This window comes from Hypanus sabinus, chromosome 12, assembly GCF_030144855.1.
Source record: "Hypanus sabinus isolate sHypSab1 chromosome 12, sHypSab1.hap1, whole genome shotgun sequence".
Lineage (NCBI taxonomy): Eukaryota > Metazoa > Chordata > Chondrichthyes > Myliobatiformes > Dasyatidae > Hypanus > Hypanus sabinus.
The window spans coordinates 41,072,839-41,098,617 of NC_082717.1; the positions used below are offsets into that span (position 1 = coordinate 41,072,839).

At 38.3% G+C, this 25,779-nt stretch overlaps 1 protein-coding gene across 1 annotated transcript in view; it reads right to left on the bottom strand.

The window, feature by feature from the left end:
• iars2 (isoleucyl-tRNA synthetase 2, mitochondrial) overlaps positions 1-25,779 on the bottom strand; it is a 111,804-nt gene that overhangs the window by 28,647 nt on the left and 57,378 nt on the right. The window contains exons 15-16 of the mRNA XM_059985825.1: positions 4,088-4,196; positions 1,009-1,111 (exon numbers count right to left, since the gene is read on the bottom strand). Of these exons, the coding sequence (XP_059841808.1) occupies positions 1,009-1,111; positions 4,088-4,196 (212 nt within the window). The remainder of the gene's footprint in view (positions 1-1,008; positions 1,112-4,087; positions 4,197-25,779) is intronic.

Genomic DNA, 25,779 nt, shown 5'->3' on the forward strand with positions numbered 1-25,779 from the left:
AGACCCACAAACCAGCTTGTCCAGGTAGACACATTGTTCCAGCTTGTTCCTGCACCACTAAAATCATATCTGCATACCTCGATTCTGTTTTATCCCCCAGTTCAGTCCCTTCCTACCTACATCCGTGACACCTCACATCCTCTGGATCTTTTTAAGGATTTCAAGTTCCCTGGCTCCCATCACCTTATTTTCACTATTGATGTCCAGTCTCTATACACCTCTATCACTCACCATGAAGGTCTCAGTTTCTTTCTGGACACCAGACACAACCAGTTCCCCTCCACCACCACTCTCCTCCACCTAGTGGAACTTGTCCTCACTCTTAATAATTTCTCCTTTGGCTCCTCCCACTTCCTTCAAAGGTGTAGCCATAGGTACTTGCATGGGCCCCGACAATGCCTGCCTTTGTGTTGACAATGTGAAACAATCCAGGTTTCAAGCCTACCCTGATGTCCGTCCCCCACTTTTCCTATACTACCTCAACGACTGCGTTGGTGTTGCTTCCTGCACCCATACCGAGCTCATTGACTTGATCAACTTTGCTTCCAACTTCCACCCTGCCCTCACATTTACCTGGTCCATTTGACACCTCCCTCCCCTGTCTCAATCTCTCCCTCTCCCACCTTTTAAATCTATTCATTTTTTTCTCCTATCTTACTGAAGGATCTCAGCCCAAAATGTCAACTGCACTTTTTTGCATAGATGCTGCCTGGCCTGCTGAGTTCCTCCTGCATTTTGTGTGTGTTGCTTAGATTTCCAGCATCTGCAGATTTTCTCCAGTTCTGTGTCCTACGCTACCTTAACACTGAAGAAAGACACCATCAATGCATCATCATGTCTAGCTCAAGTAAGCAGGATGGTTATAACATTCAAGTATAAAATCCACTACAGTCATGCTAAAAACATTTAAATATTTTTCATCCTATTAGTTTTAAGAATGAATTGCACATGGTATCAATAAGTCTTTAAAAAGTTTTTTTTTCTAAAAGTGACAAAAGATTACCTTACCTGGCCTCCATTAATAACAACATCAGGATCCACCACATTTCCCAACGATTTAGACATCTTCTCACCGGTTTCATTGAGGGTAAATCCATGGATAATTAGTTTTCTAACAACAAAAAATTAATAACTTTTCCTTAATATTTCTTCCAAAATTTGTAATCAAGAACATAGAAATTATTTAAATCGGTAGGCAACAGAAGAATTTAACCTGGATGGTGGAATAAAGAGTAAATAGCCTGGATCAAGCTTGTTAGCTTTCACTGCCTGAAAAGCAAGTGGTGTAGGAACAGGATTATTTCACCAGAAAACCGAAGGAATTGCATTTTGGTAGATCTAATAAAAATGCCAGTGATTCATTTTGAAGTTCTGTCACAGCTGATCAAACTTAATGGCTTGCTTTGTTCTAAAATAGTAGTACAGATTCAAATACTCAGCAATAGAAAGTACTAACAAAGCTAAGTTAATGGAATAGGAGAACATTATTTTCAAAAAAGCACAAGCATTTACTCTACTGGGGCACCTTTAGGTAAGCAATAGACAACCAGCTGGAAGGCAACCATCATCATCTGCCGTGGGGTCTACAGAGCATCAAAGGAACTGCCTTATTTCTAAACTAAGAGCAGAAAATTATTGAAAATACTCAGCAGGTCAAGCAGCAGCTATGGAAAGAAAGAGTTAACTATTAACTCTCCAGTAACAACATCCTGAAACATTAACTATACCTGAGATGCTATCCGACCTGCTGGGTATTTCCAAAATATTTTCATTGTTAGTTCAGATTCCAGCATCTGCAGTGTTTTGCACATCTTATTTCTATAACTCATGGTGTGACCTTACTTCGGTTTGGCATAACATAAAATTGCCAAAGTAATCTGAAAATTCAAGGTCTGCTGTGTCAGAGAACAGGTAAAATATAAAACACTTCAACTTAAAGCATAATTTAATGCCCTGGTTAAGATTTCTACTGCTATGCTGTGAGGTATTTTTATTTTAGCTGTTTTCTGCAAAAGCAGTGTGCCCTGCTGGTAATGTGTTTTAGCTTTGGCTAAAGATTAAGGAACTATGTTGTCCAAATTAGGAATGTTGGGTTAGCCAACCGAGGTTGGCTTGGTAATGTGTTGTAACTTTCTGCCCAGTGGGATGCCACAGAACATTCGAGAGGGCTAGGCAGGAGCTGCAGAGTGGGGCACAAGGGAAGATGCCAAATGAACAACATTCGAAGGAGAGACCCCGTTTTAAGAAGTGCTTTGTGCAGATGAATGGTTCAAAGGAGGAAGTGCCATGTTCGAGATGGTCTTTGAGGGAAGTTCGAATGGTGGCTGGAGTCTTTCACGCAGAACATGGGCTCAGTGTGTGAGTAGAGTAATACACCTGTCTACTCCAGAAATGAGCTCCAACGTTTATGTGCACATTGGACTGGTTTAACTGGAATAGTCCCTTTTACTTTTTTGTTTCCTTTGTTGAACTATTAGTAAATATACATTTTCTTTGTAATATTATATGATCTGTTAATTTTCTGGCGAATGATAACTTTGCATGGGACAATATTTACACGTATCCGCTACAATCAACGTTCCTTAATTGGAACATCATAACTTTCCTGCTTGGTTAAACTCAAATCATACCAACCTCAGATGTGTGGAAGGTGCCCTTCTTACCGCTGAGTCATGTGGCTGTTAGTAGAGTTAGCTAATGGGCCTGGTAAGGGGGTTATTTTGTGGGGTGCTTGTCCGGAGTTTGGATGCTATATAAGGATTGATTAAGCAGTTTATTTGAGTGTTAAGCCAGGGTTTAAACTAGCGTTTGTGGAAAATGAGGTGCGTTGTAATTAAGGTACATAATTTTGGAGGCCGTGAGGAATAAGGTCTGGTGCAATATGAAGAGGGTAGTCACATGTAATGCTTGTGTTGTGAGTGGGGTGTATGTCTGAATTCTCAACAAACTGCTACTAAGAGCGCTGAGTTCTGTAAAAGTGTGGGGAATGTAACACTGATTAAATGGTGTTTTGCGCAATTAGCTGGTATGGATGTCATGTTAGTACAGACTACCAGTGATGTGAATGAAGTCGTGCTGCCCGATAGGATAGGGGGCACCTGGAGAGGCAGGACCATGGCCAGTTCATATCTCTAGAGAAGGGAGGAATGTAGCTTGAGGGTGAAGACTTTAAAGCCAAGTTCTTGTTTTTGTGAAGTGAGGGAAAAGAGTTGTCTGATGTGAGAAGTCTAGTAAGTCCTTCAGTTGTTTGATTTAAGTTCTGAGCTGGTTTCAGCTATTACATCACTGGCTGATAAATGCCAAAGTGTACCTGCGGAGAGCCAAAGTTATCGTAGACTGATAATGTTCTCTGTAGTTAAAGCCCACACCTGATGGAAAAGAAGAATTTGTGGCTTGAGCTGAGCAGACATCTCAGTCACTGGAATGAATGGTAGTGCTCAGATAATATGAAAAGACAGAGACCAGTAGAGAGTTTAAAGAGTCTAGTGGCTGGTATAGTGAGATTTCTAAAGGCAGAAAATCCATTAACCACATTAGCTAATTATGTGCAAGCTCTGAAAGATGCTTTTGGCACTACTGAAAGTTCAGCCAATCTTATGATGAAGTTTAAGCACACATTCCAAGAGCAAGGAGAGATGCTGCCTGCCTCCAGGTTGGAGAAACTACTGCACTGTTTGTGCCACAAAGGGGGGCATTCCACTGTCTGAGAGAAAGTGCTTGAGGGTGGAGCAAGTTGTGAAGGGCACGCTGTCACATGACATGATTGCTCTACGTATTCAAATGACCCACAAAATGCGCCCTCCTTCATTTTACCAAGTTACCCAGAAATTAGAGAGGAAAACATGACTTAGAAGCGGAGCATTTCCAAAATGCCGAGTAGCGTCTTCAGTGGCAGCCTCTGCTGCTAAAGTGACCCCTGATGCCACAGACCTAGAGCTTTTGAGGAATGAGGTGAAAATCCTTCAAGCTAAGCCAACTTGATGGGCATTGGCAGAGTTAGCTAATGAGCAAAGTTTATACACGATCTCGGTAAGGGGGTTGCAATCAATTTTCTGTTACTGGCTATTGAAAGCTGTGAAATACTTACCTAAATGGAACCTGCTTTTGCACTACCACACTGGTAAGCAGAGACGACTGAAACCAGCCACCCAGCTGATCCTTTCCCTCAAGGTACAAATCGGCAACATTATCTACATCTAGAAAGGAAAGGAGATGTTAAGAAGATACACATAAACCTTGCTTTTTACATATATATGAAAAAAACATTTTAGAAATATAAAGTTACGATTTTAACCACATAGCACCTTTTTCACATTTTACTTTTCAGTGTTTTCTTCTTCTCTTCCAAAGATTTTCGAAGAAGCATAATCAGATTAAAATCAATAGGGTCAAAGCATTTGCCCAGGATGTTTGGTCATAACATGAGTTTGAGGTATAGTACTAGAATAAAGCGAGGCTCTGAGCTAAGAGCTATGAAGAGAAAGTAAGAATGCATATGTGAGAGTGATGTTGGTGCACCTGCTGCCAGAAACCTGGCTTCAGTTCTTTCTGAGCTGAAGAAAGCTGCAATTGATGGTGAAAGAAAACTTACTGTAATTTAAACACAGGGTTCAAATCTAAAGCACTGGGGCCCTGTGACACTGAAGGAATAGGAGAAAAGGAGCAAGGTTTTGAAGGAGCAGAGCTGAAGCTGAAGATAGTTATGAATAAAGTCTGGATCTAGGAGGAAAGTATTAAGCTGTGGCAGGGAAAATTACAGCATTATTAGGTAGGAGCCTGGGAGAGTAAATCATGAGCAGTTGCTATTTAAAATTCAACATGTGGAGAGTCCACATTTGACAAGTAGCAGCCATTTAAAGAGAAACTGGCCAGAATTCAGGGTAGGCATGTTCCAGAAGGTAAGAAGGAAGGACAAAGATGGTAAGGTAAGGGAACCTTGGATGACAGGAGATTGTAAATTTAGTCCAAAAGAAAGAAAACATAAGCAAAGCAAGGAATTAGGAGGGCCAAAAGAGGACATGAAATGTCTGCAGCAAGTATGATTAAGGAGAATCCCAAGCATTTTCCATATACAATAAAAATAAGAGGGTAATTAGGGAGCATAGAACATTCATTAATGTGAAGGATATGGAGGACAGTGTGACTGACTTGGTGTCTTCTAATATTCTAGGGCATTTTGACATTAAGGAGATGGTACTGGGTTCTTGAAGAGCTGAGCATAGTAGTTCAAGGGACTTACTCTGAAAGGAGATTTGTGACTAGTGTTCACAGGGACTGGTGTTGGGACCTCTGTTGACTTGGAGAAAAATGTAGATGGCTGGTTAGTAAGTCTGCAGGAGATGCAAAAATTGGTGGAGTTGCAAACAGTGAAGAAGGCTGCCAAAGGGTTCAGCAGGATATAGATAGGTTAGTTACAGACAGAGATGACACATGGAGTTCAGTCTGGGTAAATGAGTAATGTTGCATTTTTGGAGGTCAAATGTATGCAATTAATGGCAGGACCCAAAACAGAACACAAAGTCTAAAAGTCAAGAAGTCATGATGCAGTTTTATCAGCTTCAGTTAGGCTGCCCTTGGAGTATTGTGTGCAGTTCCAGTCACCACATTGTAGGAAGGGTATAAAAGCTTTGAAGAGGGTGTACAAGAGACTAAACAGAATGTTGCCTGGATTAGAAGGTATTAGACCACTTGGGATGTTTTCTTTGGAGAGTTGGGAGACTGAGAGGACAGTTAATGGTCATTTATAAAATTATGGGAGGCATAGATAGGGTACACAGCTAGAATGCATTTCCCAGGATAGAAATGTCAAATACTAAATGGCATAGATTTAAGGTGAGAGGAGGATGTTTTAGTTACAGAGAGTGGCAGGGCTGTCAGGGGTGGTGGTGGAAAAAGGTATGATAGTGCCATTCAAGAGGCTTCTTGGGGAACACTTGAATATTCAGGAAATGGAGAAGTACGGCACAGACATTGTGGGTCAAAGGGTGTGTTCTTGTGCTGCGTAATCAGAATAATTAAATTATATAAGTGGCACAAAAAGAGAGTTGAAAAAGAGAAAAGGCGAGGTAGTGTACATGGGTTTGTTGTCCATTCAGAAATCTGATAGTAGTGGGGAAGAAACAGTTCCTAAAATGTGTGTCTTCAGGCTCCTGTACCACCTCCTTGATGGTTTCAGTGAGAAGAGGGCATGTTCTGGGTGATAGGGACCCTTAATAATGGATGCCACCTTTTGAGGCATTGTATTTTGAAGGTGTCCTTGATGCTGGGGAGGGCTAATTCCCATGACGAAGCTGGCAGAGTTTCCAACTTTCTGAAACTTCTTCCATACCAGATGGTGATGCAATCAGTTAGAATGCTCTTCACGGTACATCTATAGAAATTTAAGAGAGTATTTGCTGACATACCAAGTCTCCTCAAATGTATGCCTGCTTTGTAATAGCCTCAATATGTTGGGCCCAGGATAGACCTTCAGAGATGTTGATACCCAGGAACTTCAAACTGCTCACCCTTTCCACTGTTGATCCCTCAATAAGGATTGACATATGCTCCCTTGATTTCCCCTTGATGAAGTCCACAAGCAATTCCTTGGTCTTAATAACACTGAGTGCAAGATTATTGTTTCAACACTACTCAACCAAATGATCTAACTCCCTCCAGTCAGTTTATGGTTCCTCAACACCACCTGAAATTCTGTGAACATTAGTTGTGTCATCAGCAAATTTATAAATAGTGGTTGAGCCTTGGCTCACTGCACGGTCATGGGTGTAGAGTAGAGCAGTGGGCCAAGCATGTATCCTTAAAGTGCACCATTGTTGACTGTCAGTGAGCAGGAGATGTTATTTCCGATCTGCACTGACCGTGGTCTCCAGATGAGGAAGTCAAGGATCCACTTGCAGAGGGGAGTTCAGGGGACAAGGTGTTGGAGCTTATTGATTAGTACAGAAGAGATGATTGTGTTGAATGCTGAGCTGTAATCAATGAACAACTTGACAAATGTGTTACTATTGTGCAGGTGATCCAAGGCTAAGTAGAGAACCAGTGAAATTGCATCAACAATAGACTTATTGTGTCCATTGTGTGCAATGGGTCCATGTTCTTGCTTAGGCAGGAGTTAATTCTGAGCATGATCAAGTTCTCAAAGCACTCCATCACCATAGATGTGAGTGTATCTGGGCATTAATTGTTGAGGCAGCTCACCCTGCTCTTCTTGGACATTGGTATGATTGTCGCCCTTCTGAAGTGGGTGGGAACCTACAATGTAGCAGTGAGAGATTGAAGATGTCCTTGAACACTCCAGCCAGTTGGTTGACACAAGTTTTTAATGCCCTACCAGGTAGACCACCAGGTCCTGATACCTTATGAGAGTTCACCCTTATGAAAGCAATTTTGGCATAGGCCTCTTAGATAGATTACCGGATTACCAGATGCTCCAGGATTCACACAGGAGTAATTTTATTCCCCCTTTCAAAGTGTGCATAAAATGCATTCTCATCTGAGACTGAAGCATCACAGTCATTAATACTGTTAGGATTTGTTTTCTACGAAGTAATGACTTGCAAACACTACCAGAACCGATATGCATTCAATTCCATCTCTCACTTCAATCAGAATTGCTTTATCAATCTTAAAATAGCCTTCTGCAGGTCCTACTTGGATTTCCTGTAAAGCTTTGGACTACCGGTCTTGAATGCCACAGATCTAGCCCTCAGCAGACTACATCTCTCAGTTCATCCATGGCTCTTGGTAGGGATATGTAAAGTGTGTTTTTGAAGACACACACTAAACCACACAGGTCTTGATCAGGGTCAGGTCAAGGTAGAGGCTGAATGGTAATCTTTGAAAAGGTTAAATTAACAAATGATGAAGAAATAACTTTGGCTGAGGTGGAAAATGAATTACTGGTGAAAGTACACACTTTGTGATAGAAAAATTACAAGGTCCGACCTATTTTTAAAGATTATTAATTCAAGGGATGTGGGCCAAGCCAGGATTTAATAGCTTATCCTTAAATGCCCTTGAGATGTCTTTTCTGCACCTGCATTCCTTAAAGTGTGGGTATACTTTCTACATTAGGCAGAGCTCTGTGGGACTTTGACCTAGCAATAGTGAAGTAATAACAATATATTTCAAAGTCAGGTCGGCGTGTGCTTTAGAGGGCGGTTTCGAGGAAGTAGAGTTTCCATGCTTTTGCTGCCCTTGTCTTTCTGCTGGAAGATGTCAAGGTTTGGAAAGAGCTGTCCAAGGAACCCCACCCAGCGTCAATGATAAAACACAAAACTGAGGAATGAAACTCTCAAAACACTGCATACTGAAAACTACCTCAAAAGGATTATATTGTTGCAACAATATACAAGCTGATATTTCATGACACTGAGATTTCAACATATTCTATTCTTTGAGGTACAGCCTCAGTGGCAGTATTGACCAAAATGAAGTGCAAATCTCCAATTCCTAAGCCTCAATCAATGGCATTGAATATCTAGATGGCAAACAGCAAATATGTAGGATATATTCTCCCTCGTTTTGTTTAAGAAGACATATCTGGTATCTAATCATTTCCCATTTGTGAATTGCCACTTAAAACATGAATAAGAATCAGACACAAAATGCTGTGTTCCACCAGCATTTTGTGTGTGTTGTTGTTTGAATTTCCAGCATCTGCAGATGTCCTCGTGTTTGTGCTATAAGAATCAGAATCAAGTTTATTATCCCCAGCATGTGACATGAAATTTGTTAACTTAGCAGCAGCAGTTCAATGCAATACATAATCTAGCAGAGAGAAAAAAAAAACAAACGAACGAGTACATCAATTATATATATTGAATAGATTTAAAAACATGCAAAAACAGAAAATACTGTATACTAAAAAAACAAGTGAGGTAGTGTCCAAAGATTCAATGTCTTTCTTTCTTTCTAAATCTTTTTATTAATATTAATAATATGGACAGAATACAGATGATATATTGATAAAGAAATTACCAACATACACATTCCATTACATATGAAAAAAAAACATACATAATAGTTACAATATAAATGAGTTTACCACCACATAAGCCATAAGATATATGTATGGACATAGTAAATCTAAATATTTCATAATGTATAATATAAAAAAAACAGAAAAAAGAAAGAAAAAAAAAACAAAAAAAAATTTATATAATGCAGAACTAACTAATCTAATCTAATAACTATAGCTAATAAGTAATATAAAAGAAAAAAAAACAAACAAAAGAGAAGGAAAAAAAAAAGTGGGCTGTTTATAATATCTCACAAAAATAAGTATTCATCAATGCCGTCACTTCCGGTCCTCTCAAAATCCATAAGCTAAAAGCTGGGAAATCAAATGTACTTGGCAAAGGGTCATATTACATCATATGAAAATGTTGAATAAATGGTCTCCATAACTTTTCAAATTTAATAGAAGTCTCAAAAGTACCACTTCTAATTTTTTCTAAATTTAAACATAACATAGTTTGAGAGAACCAATTAAATACAGTGGGAGGATCAATTTCTTTCCAATTCAACAATATAGATCTTCTAGCCATCAAAGTTAGAAATGCAATCATTCGACGGGCTGAAGAAGATAAATGCTGTGAATCTAACATTGGTAAACCAAAAATTGCGGTAATAGGATGAGGTTGTAAATCAATATTCAAAACCGCAGATATAATATCAAAAATATCTTTCCAATATTTCTCCAAAAATGAACACGACCAAAACATGTGAGTTAAAGACGCAATTTCAGAATGACATCTATCACAAATAGGACTTATATGAGAGTAAAAATGAGCTAATTTATCCTTGGACATATGGGCCCTATGTACAACCTTAAATTGTATTAGTGAATGTTTGGCACATAACGATGATGTATTAACTAATTGAAGAATTCTATCCCAATTCTCACTAGAAATACTAAAACTAAGCTCTCTTTCCCAATCCTGTTTAGTCTTATAAAGGGGCTCTGAACGTATCTTCATAATTATATTATAAAGTTTTGAAATAAGCCCTTTTTGAAAAGGGTCTAATTCAAATAAACTCTCCAAAGTATCTGAAGGCACAAAATTTGGAAACGTAGAGAGTACAGAACTTAAAAAATGTCTAATCTGTAAATATCTAAAAAAATGAAATCTCGGCAAGTTATATCTGTTGGATAATTGTTCAAAAGACATGAAACAATTATCTAAAAATAAATCAGAAAATCTTAGTAATCCCTTAGTTTTCCAAGCTGAATAAGCTTGATCTATAATGGAAGGGTGAAAAAAACAATTAGATACAATAGGACTATTTAAAACGAATTGAGTCAACCCAAAAAATCTCCGAAATTGAAACCATATACGCAATGTATGTTTAACTATCGGGTTGTCAATTCGTTTCGGCAATTTAGAAAGAGCAAAAGGGAGAGAAGTCCCTAAAATAGAACCCAAAGCATAAGCTGATACCGATTTAGTTTCTAAACTCACCCAACAAGGGCCAAAAGATCCACCCCCATCTTTCAACCAACATAACAAATATCTAATATTAGCTGCCCAATAGTAAAATCTGAAATTAGGTAATGCTAACCCGCCTTCCTTTTTAGTCTTCTGTAAATATGTTTTACCTAACCTGGGATTTTTATACTGCCATATATATGAAGAAATTTTAGAGTCAACATTAGTAAAAAAAGATTTCGGGATAAAAATTGGTATCGCTTGAAAAATATATAAAAACTTAGGTAAAATAACCATCTTAATAGCATTAATCCTGCCTATTAGAGATAGAGACAAAGGTGACCACTTAGTAAACAAACCTTTAATCTGATCAATTAAGGGTAAAAAATTAAATCCAAACAAATCTTTATGGTTCTTTGTGATTTTGATCCCTAAATAAGTAAAAGAGTCATTAACTAATTTAAAAGGTAAATTTCCATAAATTGGGACCCGTTTATTTAATGGAAACAATTCACTTTTATTAAGATTTAACTTATACCCAGAAAACTCACTAAATTGAGCCAATAGTTTTAAAACTGCTGGAATGGATTTCTCCGGGTTAGAAATGAATAGTAATAAATCATCTGCATACAAAGATAACTTATGAATATCTGTCCCACGATTAATACCCAAAATATCCTGTGATTGTCTGATGGCAATTGCCAAAGGTTCTAAGGCAATGTTAAATAGTAATGGACTAAGAGGACATCCCTGTCTAGTGCCCCGAAATAGGCGAAAAAAGGGAGATCTTTGATTATTGGTAACCACTGAGGCTACTGGAGTATGATAAATCAATTTAATCCATGATATAAATATCGGACTAAAATTAAACTTCTCCAACACATTAAATAAGTAAGGCCATTCAACTCTGTCAAATGCTTTCTCCGCATCTAATGAAATCACGCATTCTGAAGTATCATGTGAGGGAGTATAAACAATATTCAACAATCTCCTAATGTTAAAAAAAGAATAACGATTTTTAATAAAGCCAGTTTGATCATCTGAAATAATTTTGGGTAATACCTTCTCCAATCTAGATGCCAGTAACTTAGAAAAAATCTTGGAGTCTACATTCAATAAAGATATAGGTCTATAAGAAGCACAATTAGTAGGGTCTTTATCTTTCTTCAATATTAGAGAAATGGAAGCTCTATAAAAAGATTGTGGCAAATTCCCTAATCTAATGGCCTCCTCAAAAACCTTACCTAACCAAGGGGAAAGAGTAGCGGAAAAAAATTTAAAAAATTCAACTGTATAACCATCTGGACCCGGTGCTTTCCCAGAATTCATTGAGGAAATAGCCCCTTTAATTTCTACATCCGTAATAGGAGTATCCAATATCAAAAGATCATCAGATGATAACCTTGGAAAATTTAATTTCCCCAGAAAATCAGACATGGTATTATAATCTTGAGGAAATTCAGATTGATACAGGGAGGTATAGAAATCTTGAAATGCCTTATTTATCTCATCATGATTAACTGTCAGATTCCCATTCTGCTGACCAATCTTAGTGATTTGACGTTTAACCAGAGCATTCTTCAATTGACTAGCTAACAGTTTACCAGATTTATCACTATGTATATAAAAATCAGATTTAGTTTTCATTAATTGATTTTCAATCGAGGATGTAAGTAATAAACTATGTTCCATTTGAAGTTCAACCCTTTGTTTGTAAAGCTCCTTACTAGGAGCAATCGAATATTTCTTATCAATCTCTTTAATTTTATCAACCAATAAAAGAGTTTCCATCTTGATACGTTTCCTCAAACCAACAGAATAAGAAATAATCTGTCCACGTATATAAGCTTTAAAAGTGTCCCAAAGTGTTCCATAGGAAATATCATCCGTAGAATTAGTTGAGAAGAAGAAGTCGATCTGCTCCTCCATAAATTTAATAAAGTCAGAGTCTTGCAACAGGGTAGAGTCAAATCGCCATTGTCTAGCATTAAAAGTTGTATCCGTAAATTTCACAGAAAGTAATAACGGAGCGTGATCAGAGATAGCTATAATATCATAGTTACAACCGATTACCAATGGAATAAAACAAGAGTCTACAAAAAAATAATCAATTCTTGAATAAGAGTGATGAACATGTGAGAAAAAAGAAAACTCTTTGTCATTAGAATGCCGAAATCTCCAAACATCAAAAACTCCATTGTTAGTCAAAAAGGAGTTAATACAAGTGGCCGACTTATTAGGTAAAGTCTGAATAGATAAAGATTTATCCATCAGAGGATTTAAACAACAATTAAAGTCACCACCCATTATTAACTTATATTCGTTTAGATTGGGTAAAGAAGTAAATAAAGACTTAAAAAAGTCAGGACAATCCACATTTGGAGCATAAACATTAACCAAAGCAACCTTTTTATTACAAAGTAAACCCGTAATTAACAAAAATCTGCCATTCGGATCCGAAAAAATATCATGTTGAACAAATGAAATAGAGGAGTCAATAAAAATTGAAACTCCTTTTACTTTAGCATTCGAATTTGCATGATACTGTTGACCCCGCCAAAATCTAAAAAAACGAAATTTGTCCTCCCTCCTCACATGAGTTTCTTGTACAAAAATGATATGAGCATTAAGTCTTTGGAATACTTTGAAAATCTTCTTTCGTTTAATTGGATGATTTAAACCATTAGTATTCCAAGACACAAAATTAATGGTCTGAGCCATAATTCTATAATCAACCCTTTGGTATAGAAAGGGTTAACCAACTTATAAACTCATGCACCCGGAAGAGGAACAAAAGTAGTGAGAAGACCCGGAAGTGACGACAACACAGTCATATTTGAAGTTCAAAAACAGCCCAAATAAAAAAACTAACACAAGCTGGTGTAAAAAAAATAGAATTAGAAAACAGACCATCCCCCCACCCCCCAAGAAAAAGAGAAAAAGCCAAAATATGACTTAAAAAGAGAAAAAGTAAGACTAATCCTACCCCCATGTCAGCTGAAGAACACTCCATATAAAAATATATAAAAGAATCACCCCGACTTTAAAAATAAAATTGCTATAATAAAAACCATATTTCTAAGTATAGTTAGTTGTAAAAAGAATAAAAATATAATCACTAAAAACAATTATAACGGGCTCTGGCCCAGACAAAACAAAAAATATTTAAGCTAAGATAAGCGATGCCTTGTCTAGAAAAAACACGAAAAATATAAACATAATGCCATCTTAAGCAAAACCAAAAATCTTTTCCAAAAAACAACCATCTTAATCAAGGAAAAATTTACCTTCAAAGAATTAAAAATATACCTTCGAAGGAACAAAGTTAATAGACAAGTATGTAGTTAAATGATTAAAGTGTATAAGGCAAAACAATTAACATGACGCAAACAGACTTTAACTTGAGTATAAAGTGTAGGATGAACCTACACCAATAACCAGATTATAATTCTGGTTTAAGAGATCGAGAACCATCTTATACGATCAGAATCATTCATTTATTAAAGACTGGTGTCTGTAGCAGTAGGGAAGTTCTCCTCCAGATATTTTCTCACTTCTGAAGTTGAAAGGAAAACTTGTCGTGGAGCATTCGACGGAGAAATTCGAAGCTTCGCAGGGTATAGAAGCGCAGGTTTCAGATTTTTCTCATAACATTCAGCCATCAACGGTTTAAAAAGAAGCCTTCTTTTTAAAAGATCTGAACTAAAATCTTCGATCAGGCGGAAGGAAAAATCTTTGATTTTAATCATTCCTAGTCGACGAGCTGCTCTTATAACTTGTTCTTTTTCATGTACATAATGGAACCGGACAATTATCACCGAAGGTTTGTCTGTAACACTCAGTGATCGACGCCGAATTCTATGTGCCCGATCCAATAAAGGGGGGTTATTCGGGAAAATTGTCGGAAACGCTTCTTTTAAAAGTTGAGCAAAATATTTCGAAGGGTCATCTTTTTCTATGCCGTCTGGAAGACCAAGTATACGTACGTTCTGTCTTCTGGAGCGATTCTCAAAATCGTCACTCTTGGCTTTAAGGGCTTCCATCAGCTTAATGGTCGAAATTAAATCCTGTTGCAGTTTTCCAATAGTCAAATCTCGCTTCCGAGCTTCTTCTTGCAGAGACGCAATAAGAGTTTGTTGCTGTTTAATTACTAAGTCCGTCTTAACCATGTACTCTTGAAAAGCCTTTATATCTTCTTTAAAAAATTGTTGTAGTTCAGCAAATTTTTGATTCAAAACCTCCATAAACAATTCAAAAGTTAATGGTGTTTGTTGTGTCGGAGCCTGCTTTTTTCCGTTACCGTTCGGATTACGTCCGGGATCCCGTCCCTTAGACCTGAGAGACATTTCTGTTTGCATATCTTCAAAAGTTCACAACAAACGCTTAGCAGTAAATCCAAAAAAAAGAATAAAGAAACTTTCGGTATAGGTAAAAATACGCTGAATAAGGGTGATCAAAGGTTAAAAAAAGTAAAAGTTACGGAGCGAATCCAAAACGGTACTCACTCCATGAGCGTCTCCAGCTCGATTCAATGTCCATTTAGGAATCAGATGGTGGAGAAGAAGAAGCTGTCCCTGAATCGCTGAGTGTGTGCCTTCAGGCTTCTGTACCTCCTACCTGATGGTAACAGTGAGAAAAGGGCATGCCCTGGGTGCTGGGGGTACTTAATAATGGATGCTGCCTTTCTGAGACACCACTCCCTAAAGATGTCCTGGGTACTTTGTAGGCTGGTGCCCAAGATGGAGCTGACTAGATTTACAACCTTCTGCAGCTTCTTTCAGTCCTGTGCAGTAGCCCCTCCATACCAGACAGTGATGCAGCCTGTCAGAATGCTCTCCACAGTGCAACTATAGAATCTTTTGAGTGTATTTGTTGACATGCCAAATCTCTGCAAACTCCTAACAAAGTATAGCCACTGTCCTGCCTTCTTGATAAATACATTGATATGTTGGGACCAGGTTAGATCCTCAGAGAACTTGACACCCAGGAACATGAAGCTGCTCACTTTCTCCACTTCTGATCACTCTATGAGGATTGGTATGAGTTCCTTCGTCTTACCCTTCTGGAAGTCCATCTCTTTCATCTTACTGGCATTGAGAGAATCAGCTCTTTCATCTTACTGGCATTGAGTGCCAGGTTGTTGTTGCAGCACCACTCCACTAGTTGGCATATCTCACTCCTGTACGCCCTCTCATCACCACCTGCGATTCTACCAACAATGGTTGTATCATCAGCAAATTTATAAATGGTATTTGAGTTATGCCTACCCACACAGTCATGGATATATACAGAGTAGAGCAGTGGGCTAAGCACACACCGCTGAGGCGTGCCATTGTTGATCAACAGCGAGGAGGGTATGTTGTCACCAATCCCCACAAATTGTGGTCTTCCAGTTAGGAAGTCAAGGATCCAATGGCAGAGGGAGGTACAGAGGCTCAGTTCTGCAACTTCTCAATCGGGATTGTGGTAATGACGGTATTAAAAGTTGAGCTGTAGTCGATGAACAGCATCCTGACATAGGTGTTTGTGTTGTCTAGGTGGTCTAAAGCCATGTAGAAAGCCATTGAGATTGCATCTGCCATTGACCTATTGTGGTGATACGCAAATTGCAATGGGTCCAGGTCCTTCCTGAGGCAGGAGTTCAGTCTAGTTATGACCAACCTTTCAAAGCATTTCATCACTGTCAATGTGAGTGAACTATATTATAAACTCCAAGATAACACAATAGTGAAATAATTCCATAACATCCTACAAGAGGGAATGAAGAAAGCTTCAAAACAGAAACAAAGGATGCAACAAGTTGACAGATTATTTGGTGGTTAAAGGAGATGAATCAGCAGGTGGCAGTATAGACAACATGCTTTTCATTTTAAATACCTGCCTTAGGTACACACAAACCTTGTATTTTATGGCATGATCATGAATTACACAAAGTGTCTCACAAATTGAAGTGAGTGCTACTCTGAATAGAAAATTCTTTAATGATTTATGTCGATTTCACGTCAGAACTCAACTGAAAGATGCTAGCCACTAACCATCCAGAGAGCAGTATAAGACAAATGGTTATGATTGATACTGAAGTGCTCAAAAACTAAACATAAATGAAAATATGTAGATCAAGCTTCTAAAAAAAAAATACTAAACAGTGGCAATTTATCTGGTATAAAGCGAGTTCAAGTTTATTATCATCTGAATGTACAACCAAATGAAACAACTTTCTTCTGGACCTTGATACACCCACAATACAAATATCACACATAGCATATAAAACAATATATCACCACAAATAAATTAATAAAATACAATCTAAATACATGTGAAGTATGCAACACAGGGGTACAGTGAACAGTAGAATAAACAGCTCGTTGTCCAAGGAATTAGACCTCAGTTGTGGTAAGACTCATTCATTACTCTCACAGCCTGAGGAAAGAAGCTGTTAACCAGTCTGGTAGTCCTAGTGACTTTCCTGTACCTCCTTGATGGTAGTGTGTCAAAGAGATTATGGGAGGGGTGGTAGGAATCCTCACCAATGCTTCAGACCTTTCATATACAATGCTCACAGCAAATGTCGCGAATGGGAGCAGGGAGGCTACGGAGATCCTCGTAGGGTTTTGCCCTGATGCTTCCCTACCACACAATGACGCAGCCGGACAGGATGCACTTAATGGTGCTCCTGTAGAATGCTGTTAGAATGAGGACAGGGAGCCTTGCACATCTCAGTCTCCTCAGAAACTGCAGACACTGCTCTGCCTTCTTGACTAATGAGGTGGTGTAGTGGGCCCACGTTAGATCATCCATTATGTGCACAACACGGAACTCTGTGTACTTTATTTTCGTCCCGGCAGAGACAGTAATGTGCAATGGAGAGTGGTTGACCCGTGCCTTCGTGAAGTTCACAATTATCTCTTCTGTCTTGTCCACATTGAGACTCAGGTTGTTGTTCTCAGACCATTTGACAAGCCTCTCTGCTGTTGACTTATCTTTGTTGCCAATAAAGCTAACCTCTGTTCTATTATCATTGAAGTTAATGGTGCAGTTTGAGCTGGATCTAGCAGTGCAGTTGTAAATCAGCACCATGAACAGCAGCCGGCCCTGGGGGACACCAGTGCTCAGCGTGATGGAGCTGGAGATGTTGCTGCCAACTCAGGTTGTCTGGGATCTTGAGTACCAACAAGAACAGTTTACCTACCAGCCTCCACAGGATGATCATGTTAAAACTTTGAAGTTGATTTAGTCCTAGCACATGAAGCTTAATCTTCTGGGTAGGACAGGACAGAGCAGAGGGCCAAAGCAATAGCATCATCAGTGGCCCGGTTTGACCGATAGGAGGGGAAAAGAGTGAGATTGGACTGGAAGAAAAGAGAGACACAGGGGAAAACAGCTAGTTTAGACCCAAGATTGAGAGCGTGAGAAACAGAACAAAAGAAAGGAAAAAGATAAATCAAGTGTGAATAAGGAAAATAATTCAATGGCATGGGTGATAAAGTCACCAACGTGTTTCAGAACAAATATAATCAAACATGTCACAAAGGGCTATGCAAATGAAATGAAAGATGTTTAAAAAGCAAAATCAAAGTAAACTGTTAAAAACAAAAAGGAAAAATGCCTGCTGGAAACTGCTGGGACAAGGTAGGTGAGGATATGAGCACACTAAGTGCAATGCATTGAAAATTCTGAATGATAGTGCAGGACTAAGATAAGGAGATTGGTGAATTAAGCTTCAAGTAGAATAGAACTCTTGTAGGAGAAATTGTGAATTATTAAAAAATGTATTTACTAAGGTTACTAGCAGTCCATGAACTTTAACAAGAAAACAAGTAATTTTCATACAACATAGTCAGCATCTCTGGAGAAAGGATTTTCTCAATGATCCTTGAAATCAAGGTTAAACAAATCAATCTAAACAAAAAAGTAAAATCTGTCAAATTTAATATTGAAAAGGAAAATCTTTAGGAGAACAACGCTTATAAGCAGCAATATGGATAGTCCACAAAAATCATGCGTTTTTCCTTTCATGTTTTTTGACACCACAATCTCACAAATGATGCAGAGACATGACCTGGCAATTATGAGAGGGAGTTGCTGATAAAAATTAAGGTTTGATGGAATAATGCTTTTCTACAATGAGATAACAAGGATTACTTCCAAAGTCCTAAAAGTTTAGGGGGCCATATAAATAGATGTCATCTTCCTGAAAATGAACAATTGTATGATAAGGATATATTTACTTTAATGAGTAAGCAAACCCTAACAGTAAAACTGATAAAATATTACAGCTTTAACCTTTGGAATTATACCAGTAATCGGTGATTATTCCTCCTAAACAGTCAGCCAATTTCAATCCAAAATGATTAAGAAACAATATTTTGAAATATTAAAACTTGATTTTCAAGAATTCTAAACATTGCATAAATTATTTTCATAACCTTCCAGACCCCCTGATCAAATCTCAGTGTTTGGATACCACATCAAGGAAGGATAAATGGAGCTCAAAGGAGTCTTATCAGAATGATACCTGGACTATATTACTATGAGAGATTGCACAAATTGGGGTTATGTTTCCTGGAAATTTGCAGTTTAACTATTTTATTTGTAAAAAGTTGACAGAATTTAGAATTCTCTTCAGACAGTTAATGGACAGGTCAATTACTAACTTCAAAATTTTATACTGACTGATCTTTGTCACAGGTCACAGATTAATTTCTATGTTGCTGCATTGTAGCATTGGTTTAGAGAGCTAAATGACAAACCAATAACAAAAATGGGCAAATTTAGTGAAATGAAAATAAAATAAATGGAAAGGTCATTTCCTAAATGTTCTTGTTCTTCCTCCATATACCTTTTCTGACTAGAGTCGATCTAAATATAATCAATAAATTAGTCTGCTGACGAGTGGTAGAAAATTCCATAGGCTAAGCACCCTTCAGGTGAAGAACTGTCTCCTCATCTCAGTCCACTAAGACTAGAGCACACTAAAAAAGATGGTGGTAGAGGCTGATGCAATAAGGATATGTAAGAGATTCACAGATAGGATGAAAGAAAAAAAATGGAGTGTTATGGGCTGTGTATGAGGGATGGGATAGAATGATAGTGGAGCTGTGTTATATAGGTCAGCACTGTTAACACTATGATCCCTGGTTCCAGGCACCTCAGCCAGGGGTAACATCCTCCTTACATTCAACGTGTCCATCATTCTTGGAATTTTGTTCATTTAATTGAGATCTGCTCACAATTTCTTAAATACTGGAGAACATAGACCTAGACAACCATTTTCTCCTCATGGGTCCTTCCATCCCAGGAATTACTCTGGTGATGCATGAACTCTATGCACAAGTATTTTCTTTCTTATTAAGTACGGAGGTCAAAATTGCATGCCACACTTCAGGAGTGATCTCACCAAGACCATGTAAAAGTGTATAAGACATCATAACATTGCATTCAAAACCTCTTGCAATAAAGGTCAACATATTATCTGCTTTCTTAACAGCAGGTTGCACCAATCTTCTAAATAATGTATTTTCTGTTTTTCTTGCTATTTCCTACGTACAGTATATGCACATTTTACAACCTGTTTAGAATATGCCTGATCACTCAACTTACATAAATCACCTTTAAGTATCTTGGCATCCTCCTCACAACCCTACACAATTTTGTGTCATGTAGATATTTAGTGACTTATTTGGTTCTCTCATCCATATCATTTATATGTATTGTGAGTAGCTGAGGTACATGCACTAATCTCTGCAGTACCCAGTAGTCACTGCCTTCCTGAAAAAGTCTCATTTATTCCCACTGTTTTCTTTTTCGGTCTATTACCCCCACATGCTTCAATTCTACACATTAATCTTTAAAATGGGTCTTTATCAAAAGTCTTTTGAAAATCCAAACATTCCAAATCTCCTTTTTCTATTCTACCAATTTCATTCTCAGAAAGATCTAGCTGGTTTGACTTGTCAAACACAATTTACCTTTTATAAATCTATACTTTGTCTAATCACCTCAATATTTCCCAAGTGCTTTATTCTGTCAATCTCCTTAACAATAAAGCGTTTCCCGACAACTAACGTTAGGCTAACAGGTTTATAGCTCCCTGTGTTTTCTTCCTTTACTAATCAATGGGGTTTTACTTGCCACCCCTCCAATATACGGGAACAGTCTTATAAACCACAGAAATTTTGGAAGATGACAACCAATGTATTGACCATCTCCTTTTCAGCACTCTAGAATACAGATCATCAGGTCCTGAGGATATATTTCTCTTAATCCCATTAATCTTTCCGCTACTGTTTATTTACTTAGAGACATAGAGTGATACATAATGGAAACAGGCCTTCCAGGCTAACTCAACCATGCCAACCAAGGTGCCCACCTAACATAATTTGATTTGCTAACATTTTACCCGTGTCCCTGTGAACAACCTCTACCCATGTACTTATCCAAATGTCTTTTAAATTCCATTATTGTACTGTCTGAACTTCTTTCTCTGGCAGCTCATTCATGAAAGCATCACTCTCTGCTTGAAGAAGATGCTCCTCTGGGACAACCTACTTTTTAAATCTATGCTTCAGGGTTTTTTGATTCCTTTTGCCTGGGGAAAAAGACTTTGCATTCACCCTATCTTTGACCCTCATGATTTTCTACACCTCTAAAAGGTCACTTTTCATTATCCTCTACTCCAAGTAATGAAGTCCTAGCCTGCTGAACCCCTCACTCTAACACAGGCCTCTAAATTTCTTCATTTCATTACTCTTGCTTTCCTAACTTGTCTGGGACGTTACCTGTGTCCATGAAGGCAAAACCAAGTATTTGTTTAATTGCACTAACAACTTTTTGTTTATCATTATGAATTCTCCAGTTTCAGATGGTGAAAGATTACATTTGTCTTCCTTAATCCTTCTCTTGTTATATATTTATTGAAAACTCTTTATCGTCTGGTTTGATCTTCCTTTCAGGTTTGCTCTTGGACTGCTTATGCTTTCTTTATCTAACTTGGTCCAATATTACTCTAGGTTGCCGTCAGTTCTCAAGTCTTGCTTCATTATATGACTTCTCCTTGGAATCAATACTATCCTTTTGTCAGCCACGTTGAGGTGTTTTGTGCCAGAAGGGACGGCAAACTGTTGCAGTTCCTAATATGTTAGTCTCTACTTAACCTCATCATACCTTTCAATGAATCGCCCCAATCTAACTGTAATTCTGTAAGAATAGATAATTTACTGCAAGATGTAAAGTAATAAAATCAACCTTTGCTTTATGTTTGCACTTTGACTGGCAAACACAATTCTAAAGATATGCTCACTTAAAAAATAAGCTAACACATCTGTTAAATATTATCAAATATGGTGCTGTTGAAATAGGTTATTATATCTTAAAGCTAAACAATTTGCTACTAACATGCAATACTCTGTTTGGAATGAAGTTCATAAAAAAATCTGTAAAAGACAAACCTTAGCTTTCTTTTGGAATAAATTTTTTTGAGTATTTCAGCCCTTTAGCTCTTAAATTGGGCAAAAATTGTTTAGCTAACAACTGGAATTTTTCAAACAGAATGTGAAAGTTGTACTGTTTTTAAAACAGCCTGTCCACTTAATCCCTGAAATCTCTGTGCAGTAAATGCAGTAATCAATTGTTTTTGAGGGATATTTCCAGGTCAGAATATACAAATCTAATATTGATGCTATATCCAATGGGTAGTTTAAGGACTTTGATTGTGCTATGTTGCATTGACATAAGAAGATGTATGAGAGATCTGAACTCTGAATTATAAAACACCTGTTATGAACACAAAAATGTAGAAAGTAGTGTCAGTCTGTGAGTTTGCTCCACCATTCAATATGATCATGGCAGATTTTTTGTCACAAGGTGACACTAAGATTGATGGTGTTGTGGACATGTAGGAGGTTGTCATAGCCAACAGTGGAACACTGATAGGATTCTGAGCTAAGATGTGGCAGATGGAGTTCAATCCAGAGAAATATGAAGTCATACACTTTGGAAGATCAAACTTGATGACAAAGTCCAAAGTTAATGGCATGATTCTTAGTAGTGTAGAGGAACACAGGGATCTTGGGGTAAAAGATTCTTCAAAGTTTCCATACAAGTTGATAGGGTGTATGGCAAGTTGGCCTTCATTAGTCGGGGGATTGAGTTCAAGAGCCATGAAGTAATGTTGCAGCTCTATGAAACTCTGGTTAGCATTGTGCTCCATTCTTGTTGCTTCATTATTTAAGGGATATAGAAGCTTTAGGGAGTACACACGTTTACAAGGCTGCTGCCTGGATTAGAAAACATGTCTTATTAAGTAAGATTGAGCAAGCTAGGGCTTTTCTCTTAGGAAAAAAGGAGGATGAGGAGACTTGATAGAGGTGTATAAGATCATATGAGACATACAGACTGCCTTATTCCTAGGGTGGCAATGGCTAATATGAGTTGACATACTTTTAAGGTGATTGGAGGAAAGTATAGGGATGAATGTGAGAGACAGAGAGTGGGAAGTGCATGCTGGGGCTAGTGGTAAAGGCAAGATACATTACAGACATTTTTAAGAGACACTTAGATAGGCATATAGATGAAAGAAAAACTGAGGACTACATAGGATGGAAGGGTTAGCTTGATCTTGAAGTAGGTTGGCACAACATCTTGGGCCATACAGTGCTGTACTGCTCTATGTTTTAAATAATACTATATTCTGCTTCTTTGTCATTCTACTTGATATTTTATTGTGTCTCCTTCTTTCTTAAATATTTTCAGCATCTTGGTCTCCATTGCTTTCCATGGTAAAGAATTCCACAAGTTCACTACCTTTTGCCTCCTTATCACAGTTCTATATACTTGACACAGTAACCCGAGATGTTCTCAGTTTTGACCCTCCAGGGAAACAACCAATTGTATCCTGCTGTTATATCTAATCAGAATTTTCACTTTTCCATAAGATAGTCTTTCCTTCATCTAAACTCTGGTGAGTACAGACCTAGCTGACTAACCTCTTTGCAAAAGATAGTTCTGCTATCCAGGAATCACTGGTAAATCTTTGCTGCATTCACTATATAGCAGGTATAGCCTTCCTTAATGTAATAAAGGACTTCACTCTGCATTTGAGATTCATTCTCACTGAGGCCCTGTACAACTGTATCCTAACACACACAATCCTGTATGCAAAACCTCTAACAATGAAGGCCAACTTAGCGTCTTCCCTAACTGCCTATTGTTGCTTTCACTGAGGAACCCCATACATTTCCTTGATTTCCCAAAGCAGGTTTTATATAGATTTCTTTTAAAGTTACTCACTTTTTGTTGAGTGAGGTAATAGCCAAAATGATAACTTACTAAATTATTTGCTTTGATGTAAGGAGAAATTTTCAGTGCAGTCACATAGGGGATACAAAAGACTGCAGTTGTTCTTGTCTGGAGCAAAAACAAACTACTCAAGGAACTCAATGGGTAGAAACCCTTCACCTTGACTGAACAGAGTAGAGGGGAGGAGAAGGGGTGGGGCAAAAAATAGGGAAAACCAGTTGGGATGTATTGATTGGCAGATGGTGGAAGGAAGAATGAAAATGGTGACAAGAAGCTGGGATGAGATACGTAGAACATCAAAGGGCTACAAGTGATGCAGTTTGATAGGAATGGAAGGTGGAACATGGAACTAGATAAGAGAAATGGGGCGAGCAGATGAAGAGGAAAGAAACTGGCGATAAGGCCTGAGCAGTTGATGGACATTGGCAGTGTATAAGAATTAACCATATAGACCTTTGTAGGGCTGCACTGGAGTATAGTGTGCAATTCTGGTCTCCCCATGACAGGAAGGATGTGGAGTCTTTGGAAAGGGTGCAGAAGAGGTCTATCACGAGGCTGCCTCATGGGCATGATCTGAAAGGATAAGCTGGACAAACCTGGGTTGTTTTCCCTAGAGCATCAGAGACTAAGGAGAGATTGCAGAAAATTTTATATGATTTTGAAAAGGCATAAAAACTTATCTCCCCAGGGTATTAGAGGACATGCATTTAAGGTGAAATGCAGAAAGTTTAAAGGAGCTGTGCAAATTTTGTTTTAAAAAAACATGATGTACCTGGAATGGGCTGCCGGGGGTCTTGGTGGAAGCAGATATAATAAATGTGTTTAAAAATCTGTTAAGACACATGGATATGCAGGGAATGGAGGAATGCAGATCATGTACAAGCAGAAGAAATTTTGGCATAAAAGGCTACTCCTGTGCTGTACTGTTCTATGTTCTGAGTAGTCAGAAGAAAAGGCAAAGGGACAGAGAAGGAACAAGTTAACTGAGGATTCTTGAAGAAGTGTTCATGCTATTGTGGACAGAGAGCAGGTATTTGTTAAAGCAGTCATCTAGTCTGCACTTGGTCTTACCAAAGTAGAGGAAACATCAAGAGCATCAAATGCAGTAGACAATGTTGGAGGAGATGCATATGAATCTCTGCCTCACACTGAAGGGCGGTTCAGGTCCCTGGATAGTGCTGAGAAAGGTGTAGGGCAGGCATGGGCAAACCACGGCCCGCGGGCCATATGCGGCCCGTTAAGCTTTTTAATCCGGCCCACAGAACTTGATGAAATTATATTAATAAACCTTGTTAACCTTTTTTCCCCGCAATTCTGGCGTTTTCCCAATAGATGACGCACTCTATATACATTGACCTTTGTTGAGGTGCAGCGTATTACTCCACATTTGCGCTTTACTTTATAACCTTGTGGCGACCCATTTCCTGGCACATCCGAACCGGCTCACAATTAGCCAGCGTTCCGGCTAAGGGAAATAGCCTGCGGGGATTTGCGAGCACAGAGCTTTGGAGCCTCTGCGCCACGGGGGGCAGGTTGAGGGATGCTTAAAAGTGAGGCTGGGGATTTCGAATAAAGTTTTTTCCTTCGACTGCAGTTACCGACTCCGTGTCATAATTTTAGCGCTGCGTGTAGCACACCGCTACAACCTCTCACCCCTTCTGTAAAGATGAGTGGAGCTAAGAAAAGAAAAGTGGATAGAGAATGTCGGGTGTTTAATAAGGAGTGGACAACTAAATATCTTTTTACCGAACACAGATCAACTGATGTATGCCTGATATGCCAAGAGACTGTGGCGGTTTTTAAAGAATATAATATCAGCCATCACTTTGCCACAAAACATGCCAACTATGCTAGCGACCAGTCAACGAAAGAACGGGAAGCTAATGCTCAGAGGTTGGCAGCTAATTTACAGGCTCAACAAAATTTTTTTCACCGTCAAACTGCCATTCATGACTCAAGTACCAAGGCGAGTTTTATGCTGTCATTCAAATTAGCAAAGGCCAGCAAGCCTCTGTCTGAAGGCGAGTTTTTAAAAGAATGTATGGTGGAGACA